Here is a 14928-nt window from a genome sequence, read left to right on the forward strand (position 1 = left end):
TGGGCAGTGAAACTTTTTCCCCTGTTTGTGGTGGAAAGGGCGCATTGGTCCCTGGGACCACGCCCTGTTCCCGGTGCCACTCCTGTATCCGGATTTCACGGCACGTGTCCAGGAGGTGCGCAGACAGTTTGCGCCGCTGAGGGACCAACACATACATTACGCCATGCTCTATCCGGCCAGACTACGCGTGAACCGGAATGGCCATTTGCGCATCTTCACAGACCCTAAGACCTTGCAGAAAGCCCTCAAGGAGTGGGCCAAGGAGCAGCGAGCTAGCCCAGAGCATGGTACCTTAGAGGGAGCAGTCGGAGGCCGACTAGACGAGCAGGACTGATTTTATACCTGCACTATTTCAGTTTCAGGAAACCCGGCGCTGCCTGTCCTGTCTTGCAGATGCTCCTGGGGGCTTGGTTCAATGGGACAATCTGTTGCGGGAATGTCTTACATTGTATGAAGGGGCCGTGATGCAGTCTACATATTGATAACGATACTCAGAGATGGGAGTATGAATGTGTACTCAATGGTTAATCAGGTTCTAAGATATAGCCGGTAGATTTGTTCTAAATAGCAGACACACTTCTGCTGAAGGCGGCAGGGAGGAGTACATGGAGGGATTAGTTAGCACATATAATCATGCTTGGCAAGCAACATCCGCCCACGAGTGAATCACACTGAGTATTGTTTGGGGGGATGGGGGAGGGGGGGGGGGCGAGGAAGGGGATCCTGAGTTCTGGCTACCCAGTTTTGAATTCTTGCATAATTTGAACGTTGGGGGTGGGGGGGTATGAGGGAGATTATTGTCGAGGCACAGTTGGGAATGGCCTGGTGTGGGTGGGGGGAGGGAGGGAGGGAAGTGAGACTTGCAATGCTTTATTTTCTCTTTTATGTATCTTGTGACGACACACAGACACCATACGCCCTATACGATATACCGGTCAGCCCGGCGAAATAGACAGGACACACCCCATGACAGATACCAGTAAGTCTCGCCGGGACATACTATTAGACACAATAAGTGCACTCACGTGGAATGTTAGAGGACTCAACGATCACAGGACAATTTGTAAAATCCTGAATTACATGACGAGACACGACATTGATGTTGCACTGCTGCAGGAGATGCACCTTCCTCTTGACAGCCCTATGTTACGCAACAGAGGGCTACATGGTAACATACATGCAGCAGGGTATACCACACATGCATGCGGGGTATTGACCTGGGTGAATCCTAGATTGGCACGAACACTGGAACCTTTAGAAACAGACAGAGAAGGTAGATTTGTTATTACCAGGTGTGGGGGGAAGGTATGGACCTCCTTCAAGTCAACGTCTATGGCCCCAAATTATGATAACCCTGACTTTTATAGAGCGCTGACTGACAAGGTGAGCTTGCGAACAGGTGGTCAGCTCCTTTGTGGTGGGTATCTCAATCTAGTCAGAGACCCGAGAGTGGACAGGTCGGGGGGCCCGGAGAGAAGCATTACGGCTGCAGCCAGAGGAGGGCGCTATAGTACGGTTTGACCTATGCGATGTGTGGTGCCACAAATACCCGAATAGTGGTGGGTTTACGCACTACTCAGCCTACCATGATTTACACACTCGAATAGATTATTGGCTGGCAGCTAGACAGTTAAATAAAAGTACACGTATATGTAAGGTGCTTCCCTCGCACATTTTTTCACCACTCCCCGCTGCTACTGGCGATTTGACTCCCCCAGGAAACCTATCCCACCTTTCACCTGGAGATTCCCACCATATTCATTGCTCGATGTGGCCTTTAAGGAAGAACTAGCTGAAACAATCGAAATGTATTTCGAGACTAATGTGGGGTCGGTGGAGAGCTTCCAGGTTGTTTGGGAAACGTTTAAGGTATATATACGTGTCGTCGCTATGTCCAAGCATTCGGGTGTTCTTGGGTCGATCTGCAAGCGCCTTTCGGATCTAGAACAGAAGCTGGTGGCCCTAGAAAAAACCCAACAGGTTAGACCAGATGAGATAGTAACACAGGAGATCAAACACACGCTGAAAGAGTATCATGAGGCGGTTGATACCAAAGTCAAACACCTCGGCAAGTATGCCACGGCACGGGCATACGGAGAGAGTGAGCGTCCGGGGGCAGTATTAGCCCAACTACTCAAAAAGCGCTAGGTTAAAACTGTTGTGGCAGAGATTAGATCAGCTGAGGGAGACGCCCTAATGGAAGAGGCGGAAGTAGCATGTAGGTTCCGACAATATTACTCTGATCTCTATACTACTCAAAGTGGAAGTTCGGAGGAGCAAATTCTAGACTACCTCACACATATAAAACTGCCATGGCTCACCAACACACATCGTGAGTTCCTCATGAGACCCATTGAGAGGGAGGAAATACTTCTAGCTCTCTCAAATATGAAAACAGGGAGCGCACCCTGGGCTGATGGACTGATGGTAGCCTTCTATAAGACATTTCTAGATATACTGATGCCACAGCTAGCTGTGCTTTTCGATGATGTGTTTTTTGGGCACAATGCCACACTCAATGAGAGAAGCAATTATTGTCACTATTCTTAAACCGGGTAAGCCTTAGGAAGAATGCGCATCATACCGCCCACTCTCTCTGCTGAATGTTGATACGAAAATATTTGCGAAGATTCTGGTTAACCGTTCGATTTCCCTAGTGCCGACCTTGGTAGCGCCGGAGCAGGTGGGGTTTGTGCCAGGCAGAAACCCGACTTACAATCCGTTGAATGGCCCTTTATGAGACATGTCCTCACTAGAATGGTCTTTCTCCAATTAGTAGGTGTTCTATACAATGCTCCCACAGCCATGATCAAAATAGGCAACTTGGTGACCGACCCGATTCACATCTCCAGAGGTACGAGACAGGGTTGCCCTCTGTCTCCCATTTTATATGCTCTGGTGGCTGAACCCCTGGCCTGTGCGCTTAGGGAATATCAAAGACACAAAGGCATTCGGTTCCCGGGCTAGGAGTTAATAGTCTCTACCTATGCAGATGACACTACTGTATGTTAGAAATCCGGAAAGTAACCTCTCTCAGGTTCTACGTGAAGTGGTACATTTTGGGGCAGTATCTGGTCTGCGAGTTAACTGGCCGAAATCTATTATACTTCCAGTAACACCTGCCATGGAAGCGTTTGAGCCAGACTACCCGTTGCAGTGGTCCACTGTGGCGGTGCGATATTTAGGTAGTAAGGTGCACACTGATTCAGATGTTGTGTTCTGAGAAAATTATGGAGTAGCAATTAGTAAGTTAGAAGATCATGTGGCCAATTGGATCAAATTGCCTTTATTTCTGTTAGGCAGAGTCTCCATTATGAAAATGGCGGTACTGCCCCGACTCCTGTTCCTCTTCTCCAATATCCCCACAGTTCTACCTCGGGGCTCTTCTGTCGCCTTACATCGCTGATGGTAAAATTAGCCTGGGCAGGCAAACAGGCGAGTGTCAAACGGCAGGTTCTTACACTACCGTATTCTATGGGTGGGCTAGGCGCACCAGACTTTGACATATTACAGAGCTGTGCAGTGCGCTCATGCATACTACTGGCTGTACGGTTCCCCGGACATCCAACACCTTCGTATAGAAACTGTAGTAGCAGCCCCACTCTCACTGATGGCTCTGCTGTTCACACCCCCTGACCGACGGACAGGGATCTTTGACTCAATCAAAGCGACAGCACATGCTTAGCACTATTTACTGCAGTTACAGGCAGGCGCCATTCTTTACTCACCCTCTACGCGGCTAGACTGGTGTCGCTGGCTGCCCCCGTGTAGGGACAAAGGGGTCACACGTGCACTTGGTATGCTGGGGGCGCAGACGATAGGGGATCTCTTTGTAAGTTGCTAAGAGCTTGGGTGACATGGAGTCAGGAGGTGATATACCTACTACCCTTACACAATTTCAATTCCACAGAATTGGACACGCGCTACTGAATATACTGGGAGATGAACTGCTAGAACCCCCAGACCTTCCAGCCTTGTCCTACGTTATAACAGCAAAGTCGCCTTTCCGAATAGTGTCCAAAATCTCTCTCAGCTCTCTATGTCTGAAAGGAAAAATCACTATACTAAAGCGCAATTAGCTCGGCAGCGTGATCAGCTACGGGACATAGACGACGCAATGTAGTCATAGTGCTGCACTAGCACGAAACGCATCTCCTTGAACGGGAGGCACAGATTGATCCATTTTAAGTTTCTCAATAGGGTTTACTATACCCCAGAACACTTACATAGGTATGGATTGCGAGACTACATGACTTGTGACTGGTGTAAGGCGCAGGCAGCTGACTTCCTCCACCTTGCCTGGTCTTGCCTGGGGATCTCTAACTTCTGAGACTGCTCTTGCACTGCTGGGGAAATCTAAACAGATACCTAGAGGTGTAAGACGTTTGGTTGATATGGGTTTGCTACTGGCCAAACTAAGGGTAGCGATCAGCTGGTCTAGAGGTCCGCATCCCACAATAACCCCAGTGGTCCCGGGACATGTTATATTGTAGCACTCAAACTGAAGCCTTTAGTGACCTTCTTCCGCCACAGAGCAGACCGAAAACTTTTGGGAACGGTACAAAACTTACCTTACAACTAGGGTGGGCGGTGGGGGGAGGGGAAGGGAGGTTGATGCTGGAGGAGTCGCGCAGGCAGCTGACCAGAACCCGCCCTAGGCTGGGGTGTAGAGAAGGGGGCATACTGACGATACACTACATACTTGTACAGTGTCAGGACTGTGCCGGGTGGAGTCGCACGTAGGTGGAATGGGGAGTGAGGAATGTTAATATGATTACCATGGCAAAATCAGTTCTCGCTTGACACTTCGTGGTAACACTTTTTGTATACTGTGTGTCCTTGCTATTGTCAAATTGCAGTACGGAGTCTCGTGTTTGTTTTGTATAAAACCCAATAAACATTGTTTTTAAAACCAAAAAACAGACACTCCACCAAATGCTTCTAGCTCAGCCATTACTGCCCCCAGTGAAGGATGTCGTCCGCATATAACCTACGTTTATGCTCTCTAGCTCCCCTTCAAATGCCTGAAATCTGGGTGGTGCCGTGGATCTGTTTTGCAAAAGACACCAAATATAGAGCAAACAGCAGAAGGGGACTGCCCTGCTTAGTTCCACGAGTGATGGCGAAGGGTGCAGGCAGCAACTCATTCACCCGCACCATAGCCCTAGGGGAATTGTAGCAGCAATGGACCCAATGACCAATCGTGGGACCATATAAAAGTAGGGCCAGAGAACCTGGTCAAAAGCCTTTTCGGCATCGATTGACAAAAAGAGAGCAAGCACCTGTGACCGTTGCACCTAAGCCAATAAGTGACACACCTGTTTTGTATGGTAGCTACATCACGCTCTGGGACAAAGCCAGTTTGTTCGGGATTTACCAACCCCTGAAAGCAAGGAGCCAGTCTGTGTGCCAGAATGCTTGCAAAAAGGTTTGTGTAAACATTCAAGAGTGTAATCGGACGATACGATGCACAGTGCTTAGGGTCCTTGGCCACCTTGGGCATCACAGTGATAGCGGCTAGGCACATCGATTCTGGCAGCGACCCGCAGGTGCTAAGTGTGTTGAGGAGACATGCTAATAGAGGTGCTAACTGTGTACCAAAATCCTTATAAAATTCAGCACCATAGCCATCTGCCCTAGAACCTTACCTGGTTTCAAATGCTGGATAACCACCAGGACCTCCTGTGTGGTAATATCCATCAAGGAGGGCCCTCCGGATCGTGGGAAGGGACATTCTCGACAGATAAGCTACTGTGTCAGACTCCGATAAGGTGTCCATCGCATATAGGGTGGCGTAGAAGGTCTCAAAATTATGCACAATGTCCTCGTCTCGAGACCGTGGGGAACAGTCAGGCCCCCACAGTTCAGTGATACTCTGGTCCATTGCTTCTGCTCGGAGGCGGTGCACCAGCATACAACCTGCCATATTACCCCCCCAGCATAATATTTCTGTTTTACCCCGAGGAGTGTGTATTGTGCCTTACCCATTTCCAGTGCTCCCAGTCGTTTCCTCACAGCCGTCAGCTGACAAACTGCTAATGAGCTGGAATGGGTGTGTGAGATTTCGAACTCCATGACTTGGTTTTCTAGCTGGAGCTGCTTATTGCACCTGTCCCTATTGTAGCCCGTGGCTATCGCAATAAAGTTGCCACGCATAACCACCTTTGCGGTTTCCCACAGGATCGAGACAGATGTTCCTAGTGTATTGTTAGTCTTTAAGAATGAAGGTATGGCTGTCGAGGTGTTTGTGAGTATGTGGTCATAGGTGAGGAGTTTCATGTTGAGCCGCTAGAGCTTGGGGACTTGTGAATCTCTACATGGTGCATATCTTAGTATTATGGGAGAGTGATCAGAGAGTACCGCAAAACCAATATCTACAGAAACAGACTCCTGCCTTATACACGGAGAGGTAAGTAATTGATATGTTTGGGGTGCAGAGGAGAAGAAAGCGTATTCAGTGGTCGTAGGGTGAGTGCACCTCTATATATCTGAGACAGGCTTGCCTCACCCACTGTCTAGCAGCCAATGTAAGGCCTCCAACGTGACCCATCCGTGGTGTTGACCTATCCCTCTGTGCATTCATTACTATATTATATTATATTAAATCTCCGCCCACAATAACATTCATATCCGACATAGCTAACCTCTGACCCAGCCAAAGTGAACCCAATCCCTTTCACGTCTATACGCAAGGCCAAAAACCTGCCATGTATCTCGGTGTAAACCTGTACCACCCGTCCCGGTAAATGCACAGCTATAAGAATTGCACCCCCAGCCTTCTTGATCATCCCAGATGAGAAATACTGGCGGTCAAACCAGCGGGAGCGCGTCCGACACTTATCCACCTGAAGCAAGCGAGTCTCCTGCAGCAGACATATATCACATTTGGTGTCTTTGTGGAATGAGAGGAGGGCCAGGCGTTTTATCGGTGCATTAAGGCCTCTAATATTAAGGCTAAGTATAGATATCACTATTGATGAGACAAAATTTAGCCAGATGGAGTGACACATGCAGTAAAAGGTATCTTGGACAGAATAGAGGTTAAGACAGAAAAAGGAGGGAGGAGACAGAGTAGAGGTGAAAAACAATAAATCAAAGGTGTTCCTGTATGGGACAAGAATAACTAGTAAATGATGGTCCATGTCGTGGGAGAGAACACTGTTCGATCTATTGCTCCATAGAGTGGTGGAGCTCTGCTGTTAAAAATTGTAGCCTTTGAACAAGGGGAAGTCATTGCAAGCCTCACAAATAAGTGGGAGGGTTCTTCCAATGAGAGTTAAACAGGTGCATGCCCTAGTAAAAGTCAATGATCATTGTCCACTTCTGTGACAATGTCCCCACACTGCAGTTGCTGAGTAGCTGGGCACGTTCCCTGTGACTATCTACCTCGGAGGGCTTGCTCACAGGTTTCTTCCTGCGACAGGTGGAGCAGAGAGTCTGAATCAGCAGCTACCTGGTGACAGGACTGCGAACGAATCACACCGAAAAGTGGGCATATCTGGGAAGCCCCAGGCATCCTCAAGAGTGGTGCAATACGAACCTCGTCCCGCCAAACAAATTGAAGGTGGAAAGGGTGACCCCATGTGTATCTGATTTTCTTCTCCCGTAGAAGGTTTGTCAAAGGTCGGAGGGTCTACTGCTGTTGTAAGGTAAGCATAGACAGGTCTTGGTAGAGCCACAACCTATGACCCACAAATTCATAAGCTTCCTTTTCTTACGCTACGGTCACAATGGCATCCTTCTGGTGATAGTAGTGTAGAGTCCTGGGGCTGACCTGGTGCGTTCGCCAGGCGTCCAGCACGGTGAGTGTGGTCAAGTGAAGGTGCTACTTTTCTGAAGAGACAGGTGACAAATTCAAATTCAACGCGGTTACCAAAAACTGCCTGCAAAAGAACACCCTTAATCTGTATATTCTATCACCGGGACTTATCTTCAAGATCCTCAAGCTGATAGTGTAGCTCCTGGTTCTGGTCCTGCAGCTCCAATAGTTCACGATGGTGGCCATCCAGCTCCTCCTCACAGGAGTACTGTCTCTGCTCTAGCAAGTTCACCCTCTGGCCCAGCTCCTCCACATCACACCAGACATCTTTAATCTCTGTGGCAATGTCCTGTTGGGGGCCCAGAAATTCATTTCCAAGAGTCCCAAAAAGCTGCTCCAGAAATGCTTTTATTATAGGGGCATCCCCAGAGGTCGTCTTGTCCACCCGAGTACCTTCAGTGGGTGATGCCAACGCGATCACCTCAGGCGCCTGTTCTGCCTTCTTCGCCGAGTTCTTGGCAAAGAAATCCTTTGAGTAAGGGTCTTTCTTAGTGCTGCGCTAGGAGGACATGGTGGAGCAGGTGGTATATCACACCAGTATGCAGGGAGAGGGTGAGCTACCGCAGTACTCCTCCCGATCGGCCTCAGCTGGCGGCGTCCGCTATACTCCCTCCAGCCCACCGCCAGTTCCGACGACCTCTCGGGCTGTTTCTGGGCATTCATCTGCCCAGTCCGCATGGGTAGGCACCAAATGAGTTGGCGGTACAAGATTCGATTAGATGGGGTTAAAAAAAAATAGTGACAGCCAATGGTGGAAGAGGGATGAACAGAAGTCCACTCTTTCTACACTGTATGTGTATATTGCATATATGTAGTAGAGTACTGGTAACGAAGTCTACAACTAACAGTTACAGCTGTCTGTAGGCAAGACCTAAAAAGTGCTTTTAAGTTTAAAAAATAAGTTTAAAAAACAAAAGAAAGGTACCTGATGAGTAGATCGCAACTCGGTCAATTCCCCGGTCTTCTGCTTGAAGCTGTTGCAGAAATACGCCTACTGAGTCTGAGATAGGTTTTAGTGTAAACTGGCATCGCTCCCGTCGAGATGGTAAGCTAACAGAGATAACAGGTAGGCCATTTTGGTAAACCACAGTTACTTCTGCAAAGGAAGAAAAACAAAAAATAATAACAGTAAACCCAGGTTTAAAATATATTGTTGCACAATAAATCAGAGCATAAGTATTTCTATATTGTAAGGATCAAGACTAGAAATGTTACAGTGCCTGAATACGTTTGCAATGTATTTCTCTATCACAACAATCACATATGATTAACTAGTAGAATTATTATTTATGTCCGTTATAAAAAGTTAGAAATTAGAAAACATTAAAGTGTGATCTAAAAGCACATACAAAAGCAATATGAATTATTTCAATGAAAAAAAACGATAAAATCAAGCAACAAATCAATGCTTTAATGATGCAGAGAAGTAACAAACCTGAACAGAAATGTCTACAACACTCAAAGAATGCGCTCCTGTAAAGCAGACTTGAGTGAGGCTACACAAAATTCATTTAGATAAGCTCACACTTGCTTGCACTTGTACATCAATTAAAAAACAGCAGAAAAACATGAGCCATATGTAGTAACTTGGTCCAGACAGATTGTACTGTTTCAGGAATATTTATTGTAGTAGTTACAATTTCAGTAGTTCAGCCCCACCAGGAGCAGCCAGCATGCTGCTCAGCCCTTCTCCAACTGTAGGTTCTCACTCACAACATTCTATCTTACATCATTCAGGGAGAATTCCACTGGTATAGAGAATTCCACTGGCATAGCATGAACTATATTAGAACCAGGATACTACATATCCTCCTTTCTTCCAAAAAGAAAACAGAAAAGAACAGTGTAACAGATGAACAGAAAAAAGAGAAAAGCAGAAACAAGGTGCAGAAGCTAGATGAACGAAAAAGAGAACCAGACAGAGAAGAGCAGTGAGAGACAATGGAAATATGAAAACAGATAAACATAATCCAATACCCATCCTCCCTTCTTTATATAACCAAAGAAAAGAAAGAGTGGAAGGAGAAACCATCAATGACTACCACCTGCACACCTACTGGCCAGAAAGGTATGCGAGGAGGCAAGTCAGCAGGAAAAAACAGGAAGACAGAGAAGAAGAGAAATACAAATGAGTACTCATTCTTCTCCATCACATATAGAAGACCGAATAAAATAGAGAACAGCACTGGGCTATAGTGTTGACAAAACATGAAACCTAATAAAAAAACACCCAGTGTAACGTAGACCATGCACTATGGAAATGGGACTGGAACTCAAACCATACACCCAAAAAGGGTAACAACTTGTTTGTGCAGGGGTAAGCTCGAGAGAAGGTAAGATGTTGTGCACTGATGCAATAAAGAAACACCCACACTGTAAAACGTGCACCATGTAATGAAGATAAGAGACAGTGAGACACCTCGAAAGGTCAAAAGTTGTGCACTGTAGCAATAGGTACCATAAATATTGTGCACTGTACAAAAGGAACAACAAATATTGCGCACTGTAGAAAAAGAAAGATAGCCCATGGAACACACCTCATGTGCAGGTAGGAACGTTGTACACTGTTGCAATAAAATAAAGTCCATGTGTTTCCGTATCTTGAACACGGGGTCGGCATTCTTGTGGCACTGGTCAAAACAACCACAAACTGCTACTGTGCGAATCAAAAATTGGCCCGTGGTGTTTGACACTGAAAACAGGAACACCTCAAGGCAGTCCAATTACTTTGCTTGTGGAGATGCTGTAGTGACAGCAGGAACTGAGTTCTTGAGACGTTGTAGGGACAGCATGCATAGACTAGAGCTGCAGTTGAGACAGGAGCTGGCACTGATGCGTAGAGGGCGACCGATGTGGGGTCACTGGTGGGGCTCAGGTGTGCCAGTAAGTGGATATGCAGCTGTAGATGCAGACGTTACTTCTTTGATAGTAGGTTACCAGCTACTCCCACTTGATCTTGAGAGGTAGCAGACTAAGGTTCTTGAGTAAAATCGTTGCCATAAAATTGTAGTAACTTGGTCCAAACAGATTGTAATGTTTCAGGAATATTTATTGTAGCAGTTACAATTCCAGTAGTTCAGCCCCACCAGGAGCAGCCAGCATGCTGCTCAGCCCTTCTCCAACTGTAGGTTCTCACTCACAACATTCTATCTTACATCAGTCAGGGAGAGTTCCACTGGCATAGAGAATTCCACTGGCATAGCATGAACCATATTAGAACCAGGATACTACACCATACTATACAGTGCGACAGACTTTGAAGGCAGTGCCTATAAAAGCCAAGCTTCCCTTTGTGCTATGTCTGGCGAGGTGTGCAGGAGGGTAAGGGTGCTCTTGTCTACCTAGGGAGCTCATATGGCCTTATATATGCTTTGTTATCAGAAATCACCAGGAACATAAAGGCACAACAAATCCCATCAATATGAAGCATGGAAAACACAAGTTGCCCTACTTGACTTATTTACAACGATTAAGCTATTAATGAGAGAGCTAAAGCAACAGTTCTTAACCATTTGACTTGTTTGGACCACCACTGAATCATTAAAAACCAGGATACCTGGGCCCACACAAATTCTAGGATTTGAACCACAAAACAATGCACAAAAATACAAAAACAAGTATACTTCAAACAAATTCACAAATGATTAAATATTTTAATTCATAAACAGTACAGAAAAGTTGAAATTTTGATGGGAAGGTTGGACCTTTTCTAAATTCACAGCTTAATTTAAAACGTTGAAGTGATATGCTAGACTCTAGCTTGTCATTCTAATTTTGTTCTCAAATGTTTGCTCTCTTTTAGTCTTTCAGTTGAGGCAGTACATCGTCTTTACTATATAATGATTGTTTTGATTGCACTGCTCCCACGAATCAAGCTAAAAAGATACCAACTTTATTTTGAGCTTCTAATGTACGAGTTACTTTCCTTCGGTAACGATGTATCTGGTAGAGACGTTGTCTAGCCGCAGATGCCTTAATTTAGAATATCCCCAGGCGTCAGACGGGATCTGGAAAATTCTTTGCAGCAGCACCTCTGCGCGCCGGGGACGGCGCCACACGACCCCGCCCTGACGTCGTCCAAGTAGGTGACGTCAGCGAGGTCATACAAGTCCCTCCAGGCGCACTGACGTCAGTTTTCTTCAGTTAAACTTTTCCGCAGCACAAAGCGGATCCACCAACAAAACTGTGAAAATATGGGAACAGTGTGCGAAGGATGAAAAATCCACAAAACAAAGAATGCGGATGGTGTAAAACACCCTCATAAAAGACAGTATCAGACACTGTCTACATATAAGTGAAAAAGCAAAAGTGGAACAAAGCTGTGAGAAAGAACCTCGCAAAGCGAAGCGTAGACCCTTCCCAAAGTGCGAGCAACAAGGGAAGAATAGCTCAGACAAAAATAGACTTATTACCATGTAGAACCGTATCGTCCAACAAGGACGGAGCACAGAAAGAACAGCAATTTACTTCACGAAGGTATGAAAAGACTGGCACTTCCCGTATAATAATGGAAGTGTGAAACAGAGCGTGGAGAAGGCGGGAAGGGAGGAAGGTGGGAAGGGGGGGGGGGGGAGGGAGGAAGGGGAAAAGGGGAAGGGAAAGGGAGGAAGGGGAAAAGGGGAAGGGAAAGGGAGGAAGGGGAAAAGGGAAAGGGAGGAAGGGGAAAAGAGAAAGGGAAAGGGAGGAAGGGGTAAAGAGAAAGGGAAAGGGAGGAAGGGGAAAAGGGGAAGGGGAAAAGGGGAAGGGAAAGGGAAAGGGAGGAAGGGGAAAAGGGGAAAAGGGGAATGGAGGAAGGGAGGGAAGGAAGGGTAAAAGAGGAAGGGAGGGAAGGGGAAAAGGGGAAGGGAGGAAGGGGGAAAGGGGAAAAGGAAAAGGGAGGCAGGGGAAGGGAGGCAGGGGAAGGGAGGAAGGGGAAAAGGGGAAGGGGAAAAGGGGAAGGGGAAAAGGGGAAGGGGAAAGGGGGAAGGGAGGAAGGGGGAAAGGGAAAAGGGAAAGGGGAAGGGAGGAAGGGGAAAGGGGGCAGGGGAAGGGGAAAAGGGGAAGGGAGGAAGGGGAAGGGGGAAAAGGAAAAGGGAGGCAGGGGAAGGGAGGCAGGGGAAGGGAGGAAGGGGAAAAGGGGAAGGGGAAAAGGGGGAAAGGGAAAAGGGAAAGGGGAAGGGAGGAAGGGGAAAGGGGGCAGGGGAAGGGGAAAAGGGGAAGGGAGGAAGGGGAAGGGGGAAGGAGGAAAGGGAAAAGGGGAAGGGAGGAAAGGAGGAAGGGGAAAAGGGGAAAAGGGGAAAAGGGGAAGGGGGAAAGAGGAAGGGGGAAAGAGGAGGAGGAGAAGGAGGAGGAGGAGGAAGAGGAGAAGGAGGAGGAGGAGGAGGAGGAGGAGGAGGAGGAGGAGGAGACGGAGGAGAAGGAGAATCTCCTGATGACAGTGAATGAAAAGGCACCATCTCCAGGAAAAAGCCCATTGGAGGGAGGCAGCCCCACATGGCAATTCCGAAAGGGGCGCAGCTATGTGAGCACCCTTGAAAGAAAACCAATGGCAACTGAAAGTAGGCAAGAGGAGAAGCCCACCTGGCAAGGTTCTCGCAGAACAGGGAGGATGGGTGGGCGTTAAGGAATCTGCAGCTAGACAACGTCTCTACCAGATATATCGTTACCGAAGGTAAGTAACTCGTACATCTGATAGAGACATCTAGCCGCAGATTCCTTAACTTAGAATAGATACCACAGCCATACCCCAGGGGGGTGGTGGGTCTGCGACAGAACAACAGAAAGTGCCCAAGCACTGAACCGGCAACAGAGTGACAGACAATGGGGAAGGCTGTGGTGGGATAGCCAGACAGCAACCCAATTAGCTTGGAAGAGCAAAAGATAACGGGAGGCAAGGCATCCCAAAGAAATGCCAGAATGGTGCTACACCATACCCATATAAGTATGAGATGTAGAAACGGCACCAGCTATATACCAGAAAAGAGAGAGAGAGAGTCCCAAACGAAGGAGGACCACTCTCGGCACACAATGAGCACACCAACCAAAGGTTGGGGAAAACATGAAGGGATGCAACCAGAGCCTACCAGGCTAGCCCACGGAAGGAAGGATGGCAAAGCTACAGCCAGGAACCAAAGGGCAAGAGGTAGAAACTGAGCAATGTCCTAGAAGGAAAGGCTGCAACAAACACGCCAAGTGCACACCCAGGCACCAAAGGGAGGACAGGGGCGAACAGTAACAATCTGAAGCATGCTGATGCGGGCACCACTGAGACATGCACAGAGCTGACAGCCACAGAGACAACAAGGTGGCGTAGCTAAAAGAAGCATAGGACTGCCCAATGAGGCAGCTTGAAGACTAAGGTGAGAACTAACTCATTAAATACAGATATGCAGGGTGCAGATCCTAGGACGACTGACATCAGAAGAGATGACCCGCAGGCACAGCCGACATAGTATAGGGTGATACCTAATGAAAGTGGCACATCCGAAGGGAGTGGCAGCAGAGGCACCATAGTACCAATAGGTGTATATATGTAGGAAAGAATTTCAGAATTCTAGACCAGATCCTCCGACTGGGAGAAAAAATTAACCCTCGTCCAGAAAAAGAGAGATATCGTTCATTATCTGAACACCAAGAAGAGAGCAGTGTAAAGCCTGGGAACCACCCCAGGTAGTGGGAAGCAAAAGGGACCCTATTGCCGAAGATGCAGTAAAAGCAACAAAGTGCACCTAAGTGTACTGAAAGACACCCTGTCGTGTAGACCAAGGGCAATCCCAAGTGCAGCCCTGAAAAGCTCTCTGACCCATGGCGACATAGGACCAGACCTCGCAGCAGCGAAGAGAGGTGGAGAAGTAGGAAGAAGAGTACCCATGGCATGTGTGTGTGTGTGTGTGTATATATATATATATGGACTGACAAAGGTTTCTGCGAAGCCAAAACGCGTCTCCTTGAGCTCGGGGTCGAGGGAGACCCAGGATAATAAAAGTGCCTTATTCCAGCAGCTTTCGTGTACGTGTCTTCTTCTTTGGGAGCAGGACTGTTTGGAGATATATATATATATATATATATATATATATATATGACGACCCATGACATATAGAAGATAGCACCAAGTCACAACATCGAACACC

The 14928-nt window shown here is 47.4% G+C and overlaps 1 protein-coding gene across 2 annotated transcripts in view; it reads right to left on the reverse strand.

Moving 5' to 3' along the window:
• Positions 1-14928, reverse strand: part of MCU (mitochondrial calcium uniporter) — a 695883-nt gene that overhangs the window by 240009 nt on the left and 440946 nt on the right. For both annotated transcript variants that reach the window (XM_085603822.1, XM_085603823.1), the window contains one exon: positions 8745-8915. In XM_085603822.1, coding sequence (XP_085459948.1) covers positions 8745-8915 — 171 coding nt within the window. The remainder of the gene's footprint in view (positions 1-8744; positions 8916-14928) is intronic.

The sequence above is a fragment of the Triturus cristatus genome, chromosome 1_2 (assembly GCF_964204655.1).
Source record: "Triturus cristatus chromosome 1_2, aTriCri1.1, whole genome shotgun sequence".
Lineage (NCBI taxonomy): Eukaryota > Metazoa > Chordata > Amphibia > Caudata > Salamandridae > Triturus > Triturus cristatus.